The 8,355-nt window shown below is 47.6% G+C and overlaps 1 protein-coding gene and 1 pseudogene across 1 annotated transcript; both read right to left on the bottom strand.

Annotated features, from left to right (window-relative positions):
• Nucleotides 1-838: 838 nt before the first annotated feature.
• On the bottom strand, nucleotides 839-1,826 carry LOC136495916 (ATP-dependent 6-phosphofructokinase 2-like; annotated as a pseudogene).
• Nucleotides 1,827-4,307: 2,481 nt separating this feature from the next.
• Nucleotides 4,308-6,854, bottom strand: LOC136497915 (VAN3-binding protein). Its single transcript, XM_066493812.1, has 7 exons — nucleotides 6,550-6,854; nucleotides 6,378-6,449; nucleotides 6,215-6,283; nucleotides 5,296-5,653; nucleotides 5,030-5,215; nucleotides 4,825-4,932; nucleotides 4,308-4,711 (listed from the first exon to the last, which is right to left on the bottom strand). The coding sequence occupies exons 1-7, from the start codon at nucleotides 6,730-6,732 to the stop codon at nucleotides 4,485-4,487; spliced, it is 1,203 nt and encodes a 400-aa protein (XP_066349909.1). The 5' UTR covers nucleotides 6,733-6,854; the 3' UTR covers nucleotides 4,308-4,484.
• Nucleotides 6,855-8,355: the final 1,501 nt, after the last annotated feature.

The raw sequence follows: 8,355 nt of genomic DNA, 5'->3' as shown, positions 1-8,355 counted from the left end.
ACGTGATAATTTTCACAGTAAAAGGCATAATGAACAGTTGTATTTCTGATAATAAGATTAGAAGTTTTAGTATTTATCTTTCGGGCTCCCGTTTGATTATGGTTGATACATAATTCAGCTCTAAAATAAAAGTAGCATCCATTAAACTGACTAACTAAGGTGTTACACTCGGCAAAGCCTAAAAAACACTCAGGCAAAGCCTAAAAAACATTCGGCTAAACATGTGGCACACGGCAAAGCCACTGTTTCCGGTAGTGAATGCTCTAAAAAGTCAATGGTTAGTGCATCACTTGTTAAAAAGTAAGGGCTCTGAAGACACGAGGAGACACCTTGTTCCCCTTTTCAGATGGTAGGATAGGAATATGAAACCACAAAAACATGATTTTAGTGAAACAATGGGGCATTGTCTTTCCTGATCCATCATTTATGGTTTCAGCAAATCAGTACCACTGTATAGACAAGCACATATATTTATTCTACTTCTGTAATGGTTCAACAATCCAGACAGGGGTACTGGCCACACCATTCTAGCTTACTGTTTTTGCCAAACTTATATTAGGAATTAGAATCAAGAAGAATGTGCCTTGCAATAAGAATGGTTGTTATTCATCTTATAAAAATGTAGAAACTTGGAGGTTTTGTGGTGTCAAAATCGCAACCGTGCTCATACAAGGCTCCAAGAAAACAGCCTATAAATGCAAGAGGGATGCAAAGGAATTAGAGAAATGTCCTGCTTACCATTAGCACCATACGACAAGCTAGGAGGCTCCAACGCTAGACCTCAAGGTGCCACGGGCGCCATGATCCTGCTAGCCTGTAACTGGAGGGGCTCTGCAGCTCAAAGATGCTGCATTGATTGGAAATCACATAGCCTTGTAAAGGCCAGTAAGGGCTTGCACCTCCGTGCTCTGGATGAACTGATGAAGTCGGGCTGGTTCGTGACGGACCTGACCCAAGCCCAGTTGTAGTCCTTGGTGTCGACGTGGTTTTGGCGCCTCGGCGACCTCCACCGCGGGGATGTAGCCATTGCTGCCATTGTCTATTGATCGGCCCCGGCACGAAACCCATGTACCCCGCCACGACCCCGTGGATCGCCGAATGTGCCAGCAGCGTGCAGTACAGGTTGTTGGCCACGTTGGCCACCACGGCACTGACCATGCACGCCGGGTCGATGTACTTCAACGTGAGCAGCACCCCGACATGCTCCTTCGCCTACCACGCCCCCAGCTCGGCCTTGAGCCACGCGCCCACGTCCAGGAACACCGGGTTGCCGGACTCGTCGTGCTGCTGCTGCTGCTGCTGTGGGTCGGGTCTCGGAATGAAGCGCTGCCCAGCGCCCTCGGCGATGACGACCACGGCGTGGCCTTTCTCGAGGCCGTGCGGTACAGGAACTCGAACAGTCTGCCGGCACCGCGGAGGTAGAAGTCCTCCTCGGGATGAGGCAGCAGTCGACGACGCTGGTTTCTAAGCATGGTGTGCAGCGTGATGTGGCCCGCGCTTCGGCCCATTAGCTTCACGAGCCCCACGCCGTTCGCCGCGCTCTCGGCCTCCACGTGCACCGTGACGCTGGCCTGCTGCGCCGCCTCCACCGCCGGGTGGAACCAGAAGGAGTGGTCGATGATGCCCACGCCGTTGTTCACCATCTGCGGCCTGCGCAACGCCAGCGACGCTCACGGGGAGGTCGCGCCGCCGCACCTCCTCGAAGATCTTCACCAGTCCTCGCATCACGTGACGTCGCCGCCGATGGCATACACCTGGTTGAACCGCTGCCCGTCGATGTCATCCACGATCCTAGTGAGGTCGAACCCCACGAAAACCCTAGGCATGGCCACTCATTCACGCACCGCCGTGGCTGGGAGCCGCTCCTCTGCGGTGCGGGGAGGATCGATCCACAGCTGGTGATGACGGCGCCACGGAGGTGGTCTCGACCGTGGGCATGGTCATGGGTGTAGGCGCGAGGTGGATGGGCAATGGCAGTCTGGATCGTGATTGGGGGCGGGGGCAACCCATGGGAATTAGAGCGATGATTTGGGATAGCCTTCCTAATCGGCATGGCGCAACGATTCCCTGGAGATCTTTTAGCGTGGTGATTGCACGTCACACGGGGGGCAGGGCACTGCATGCGCCGCTGATGGAAGGCGTGCCGGACGAGCGACGGAGTGAGCGATTTTTCGCACGACGGTGAACGTTTCCCTCGGCTTTGGTGTCGCACATGTGGACGGAATAGTTATGAATGTTTTAGTTGTAGAGATATTTTTTGAGTTTGAAATACAGATTTTGCGCTCGTGTAGCATGGATGCATCTACACTTGTGCGACGTTTCATAGTCTTTGAAAATCGTGTATAGTATCGAGTGTGCTTTTGAGTTTTGAGGGAGTTTTCAATATTTGAGGTGTTTTGACTAATGCACCCAATCATAAAATCCATCGCAACGCTATGTCGCTATCTGATGAAGAGAGCTTTGCTTGTTGATGCCGGTTGGGCTTGATAACCGTACTTGACTACTCGTAAAGCTCATGAGCGATTATATGTTTATATTTTCTCAAAACTAGCACTATAGTTTTCTTATTTAGGCTTATATTATAGCGGAGTGAAAAATAGCCCACAGTTATTCCGCGCATAACATTAACACATCTCCAAAATATGTTTAATTTTTCATATGACCTCATATAAATATATATAAATTTATAATAAAACTACAAATCTTGATGAGATTGCAGCTCTATAGTTATATACTCTTTTTTGTTTTAAGCCATCTCGATACCAAAATAACTAATCCAATCTTCAGATATGTATTTGTTGATTAGAACATTGTACTGATTATTCTGGTGCCAATATGGCTTAAAAATTTAAAAAGTTTATTCATACTGAAAGGTTATGTTTTTTTTTTCAAAATACCCTGCATGTAAAGGGGGAAAATCACCTATTGAATTGGAGACGAGGGAAATCCCGGCAATTGGCACTATGAGTACATTTATGATATTTTTTTTATTGGGGCAATTAATCTTGCTAGAAAAGATTGGAAAAATATTTTAAAAGATCGCTCATGTGTACGAGCTGCGTTCGTGCTCGGCCTTGGCCCATGACTGCTCATAGATGTGGTGACTATTCATACTAGCTCCTTTGTGGGCCAAAGTTGACCTAATATATAGCCATATTTTGTCTAGGAAAAAGATCACGTTACCTCCTCAACTTTCGTGAAAGTCCGCTTTTCCTCCCCAAACTTCAAAACCGGGCAAAACACCTCCCTCAACTTTTAAAAACCGTTCATCTTACCTCCCTGACCCTATTATAAGCGGTTTTGAAGGCAGTTTTGTCTTTTTCTTTTTTATTTATTTTGGCTGAATCTTTGAAAAATCATATTAAATCAAGGAAAAATCATAAAATGGAAAATCTAATTTTGTTGGACTCCACGTGAGTATATCTACACAATGAATATATAATATGGTATACTTTAGTACAATGTTTTTGCTGTGGCTTTAGATCTATGTTTTTCTGTAATTAAATGGAATAATTCATAGCTGCAGTTTCTATGGTCCAATTATGGTGAAATTTTTATGGTGAGTTAACTATTATATGCTTAAACTGTAGTAAAAATTTCATACTCATTGGATCATGTATAACTTAGCTATACATGATCGAATGAGTATTAAATTTTTACTATAGTTCAATCATACAATAATTAGCACACCATAAAAATTTTATCACAATTGGACCATAGAAACTGCAGCTTTGAATTATTCCAATTAATTACATAAAAGCATAGATCTAAAGCCACAGCAAAAACTTTGTATTAAAACATACCATATTATATGTTCATTATGTAGATCTACTCATGTGGAGTCCAACAAAATTAGATTTCTCATTTTATGATTTTTCTGTGATTTACTATGATTTTTTAAAAATTTAGCCAAAATAAATAAAAAAAGACAAACCCGTCTTCAAAACCGCTTATAACAAGGCCAGGGAGGTAAGATGAACGGTTTTAAAAGTTAAGGGAGGTGTTTTGCTCGGTTTTAGAGTTTGGAGAGAAAAAACGGATTTTCGCGAAAGTTGAGGAAGGTAACGTGACTTTTTCATTTTGTCTACACTCTGCAGTACGTATTTGACAGCGCATGATGCATGAAGGCTCAAAAGCATCGCCGCCATGGGCATCTACTCACCTGCTCATTCCTGCGACGCGCAGGACCACGGAGTGATCGAGATGTCTCCTTGCCCCGTCGGCATCGATCTTGTGATATACCGCTATCTTCTTTCACGAAAATACCATCTAGAAAGAAGTGAGGAAAACGATGCGAACACAAAGAATTTCAGTCAAACAAACCGTGACAGTCTTTGAATCTTTGGTTGCAATGCTGATACTGGTACTCAATACAGTTCATGGGTAATACTAATACACATGCGATCGACACGGATCGATCATCGACGTCGTTCACGTCATATTGGATGGGGCCGTTGCCTCGACCGTGGGGCGGCACCGGTGGGTCAGTCCCGGCGCGCCGGCCGCGGCGGGTCGTGCCTGGTGGAGACGGAGACGGCGGTGGACATCACTAGCATGTGGCTCAGCGTCGCGACCCACCGCTTGTACACGCCGTAGTCGTCCGCGCGGAGCTCCACCTTGCCCTTGTTCGTGGAGACCTCCACCGGGTATGTCGCGCCCTCGTCGTGGCTCGGCTTCTCCGGGGCGCACGGCCGCACGTCGCGGATCACGCCTGCGGGTGCGTGAGCAGGTGGTTGCTGGGTCAGTTCAGTTTGTCCGAGGAAGAAAACAAGAGGAGACAGGGAAGAAACGAGACGATCGCGCCGGGCGTTGCCGGTTCCTTACTTTCTTTTGCGTGGGAGAAGGCTATGACGAGGTTCGTCTTCTTGATCCGCAGCACGATCTCGCCGCGCTTGTTCGACGCCGCCGACACCGTGTGGAGCTTCCACTTCCCTGCGACGCGACGTGCAAAGAGAACTGTTCAGTTTCGCATGCAAAGCGACGTGCAGCAGGTTGTTGCATCATCGACAACGCGGCGGCCGGCACTCACCGTCCGGCATCGCGACGAACATCTCGTCGCCCTTGGCCAGCGCCGCCCTGGACCTCGCGTGGTTGAAGTCGAAGTCGAGGTCGTCCTGCGACAGCGACGACCCCGAGTGCTCCGCCCTCTCGTGCTGACCGTGCCCGCCGCCGCTGGCGCTGCGCCGTCCTCTCAGCGTCGCAGCGCCACGCAGTGCTGTGACATGGCAGACAGCCAAATAAGTACTCCGTGTCAGGGGTTATGTATATGCCAAACGAACTGTGAACGAGACATACAGGTGGCGGCGGCCGCGGTGAGCGTGATGACGCTGCTGGCTTCCGTGGAGGCCCTGGCGGAGTCGACGGCCGCCGCGACCTGGTCGCGCGAGGCACCCGCGGCCTCGGCGACCTTGGCGCACTGCGCCGCGACGAGGGCGGCCGCGGACGCCACCGCCGTCTCCCTCATCCCGGGCGCGCGGGGCGGCGCGGCGTTCTCCGCGGCGATGGCGGCGAGCGCGGCCGCGACGCCGGCCACGGACACGGCGGCGTGGACCTCTGCCCGCTGCAGGCGCGCTTCCTCCTTGCGCTTCTGCTTCCGCTCCTTCACCCACTTCTTGAGCGAGATCCCGTTCCACGGCGCCATCTTGCGCGGGAGCTGCACGCAAGTTCAGAAAATTTTAAGGCCTGCCGTGGCAAGGCTATCACAAAATATATTATGGCAATAAAAATATCTCACGATTTCCTTGATCCCAATTCAAGCATATCTCCCCATTTAATGTTTCTTAACAAGGATTTCAAAAGAGGAGATTTTTTTTTTGAATGATTCAAAAGAGGAGATTGGAAACGAGATACGGGCATACAGCTGATCCTGATCATAGCATGCAATTCAAATCGTTATCTTTACCGAATATGATAATCAAAACGCGTGACAGACTGAGATAAAAAAAACGCATGACAGACTGGACCGTTCATATCCATCCACCCGAACCAGAAGTAGGAACCACTACCAAAATCAATGGAAGAACAAGTTCCGTGGTCACAAATTCTTGAATAACTCAAGATGAGCTGAGTGGTTTAGATGAGACCATGTAAATCATCTCTGTGCAACTCGAAAAATTCGCAGCACGTTTGTCAGGGACATGTTATGTAATCCCATCAGAGATAAACAGAAGAAACTGGCTCTGAGCACATTAAGAATACACCTCCTTTCACTCACCCATTTCTTCTTGAGGCAGAGATCATAGTCCAGTTCGGGATGAATTGCCTTCTGCAGCCATATCCATGACTATAAAACGAAGAACGCTAGTAAGGTAAAAACTTGACTCAAGGCTAAAAACGAGTTTGTGCATGAACATCCTACTGTCGCACAAACTGTGTACCTTCAGATCATCATATTTCCACTGGGTCGTGCTGAAACTGCTGTTGTCAACCACCAAGCTACGATCACTCTTCTGCAAATCATCAGGATAGAGATAGATTGGCACGCGTCTCAAATTTCATCTCCAGCACAATACGACATGATATTTCCTACAGTACTGAATCTGCACTTACTGCCAACATATCATTGCTGTCATTACCAAGCGCCATGACCGAGTGCTCCACCAGCGCCATCGAGCACTCCTTGGGTCCTGTGTGAAGAACTTTGATAGCCGAGCTGCACCAGGCGCTCGAGAGCAGGTCCGTCGACTCTGGAGCCGGCTCTTCATATGCGATTAGGCCTCTTTCTGGCTCCATGGCTACGGTAGGCAGAAGCCAGGCTTAGAAGCAACTCAGGAAAGGCAGGTGTCTGAGATTTATACTGGATGAGTGGATGTCACTCTTGGTAGCTGTGCAGGTGCAGCCCCTTCTGTCTTTCTGAATTCTGATGCACAACCTGCAGCCGCAGAGAATGTCTTAGTAGGAGAACCGGATCCTTGATCGAATCACTAGGATAGCCCCAACCACCAGAGCCAACTTTTAGCTGTAAAAAAACCGAAACAGCGCAGGTGTCACTAAGAAAGGCAGTGAGTAAGTACCAAATAAACAAGCATATTAGTACCAGCTTTTTGGGGAGGAAGACGAGTGGAGTAGATCATGAGCTTCAAGTATGCTTGAGGTGCACACAACGAAGATGGAATCAAAATGGGGACCTGGTAGCCTTTACAGTAGAAAATTGGCGGCATAATAACTGTCCTAGAATTTGAGATGTTTGAGCACACAACACTTTTCGGTGCCGGATTTTATATTGCCGCCACCAAGAAACACTGCTGCAAAGAGGAGATGCTTAGCGTTTCCATGCAATGATCCAAGTGTATTTTATTGTAAATCAAATCGAGTAAAAAGGCGAAGAGAACATGAGATGTTGGGCTTCCAGTTGTGCAATAGAAAAAAAAAACAGAAAAGGAAGCAGAATGAGGGTGTCATGCATACGATGTTTCGGAACTTTCGGGCATCATTGCTATGCGTGCAATACTGCAGTTCTGGAGTATATATATAGACGTATATATATACCTCATGGGTCAGTGCACATGGAATAGTGGATGTTCAGGGCACTGGGTTTCAATCTGAAAATCTTTTCCTGAAAATACTAATGATCTCGTGCAGTCGTGCTGTAGGCTGTAGCAAACTGTAGAAGAAGCACAAAATGATACCGCTGAGGGCTTTCAGTCTCACATCAGTCGCTGCCCAATGTCCATAACAAGAAAGCTAGAAGGCAGAAGCAAATCGATATGCTGTATAACATTAAGTCCAGAGATCATGACTGGCCTTCAAAACAAGGTGGCAAAGCATGAATGATTATGCCTTTCAGGATTCTTCAGTCCCGAAGTATCACTGAAGCATGGTATCACCAATATTAATAGAAGAGAATGCTTCGGAAGCTGAGATGGAATGATCGGCTCGGGCGTAGCGCAGGAAGAATTTCATTAGCTGGTGAATTGTTGGTCTTCAGTCCCTCGGGAAATGGCAGCATGATTTGGAGGTGAAATAGTGTTTTCAGATGATCCAAAGCAGATCCAAAGCAGCTTCCGTTGTTGCGGAACAATAGTTGAGCGACTCCCAACATTGCTTCTTCTAGTAGTCAATAGAGGGTGCGACAGTAATGCCTTTGCTAGTTGGTGTAGTATCAAACCTAAATTAAAAAAAAATCAATGATTTTAATGTTAGTTTCTGTACAAGCGTTAGGTAACTATTTCCCATCCACTGCTCCTGCCTAAAGAGCACAACTGAAGCTTCTTAACCCTTGTTTATTCTAATCTCATGTGTAGGCCTCTATGATAGAATTGATAGGACCTCTACGTACAGATCTAGTGGGTAAAACTTGACTTAGATGGAAGACTTGGTGATGTACCTCGCCATGCGCAATCACAGCCACGACGC

The sequence above is a fragment of the Miscanthus floridulus genome, chromosome 12 (assembly GCF_019320115.1).
Source record: "Miscanthus floridulus cultivar M001 chromosome 12, ASM1932011v1, whole genome shotgun sequence".
Lineage (NCBI taxonomy): Eukaryota > Viridiplantae > Streptophyta > Magnoliopsida > Poales > Poaceae > Miscanthus > Miscanthus floridulus.
The sequence above is the reverse complement of the archived record's forward strand: the minus strand, read 5'-3'. Positions and strand labels throughout refer to the sequence as shown.

Bases quoted from the DNA above. Each gene is read 5' to 3' on its own strand.
- LOC136497915 (XM_066493812.1), bottom strand. From the start codon at position 6,732: ATGGAGCCAGAAAGAGGCCTAATCGCATATGAAGAGCCGGCTCCAGAG. The intron at 6,284-6,377 runs GTACACAGTTTG...TTCGTTTTATAG, and splicing joins GGAAATATGATGATCTGAAG to TCATGGATATGGCTGCAGAA. The intron at 4,712-4,824 runs GTAAGGAACCGG...ACGCACCCGCAG, and splicing joins CTTCTCCCACGCAAAAGAAA to GCGTGATCCGCGACGTGCGG.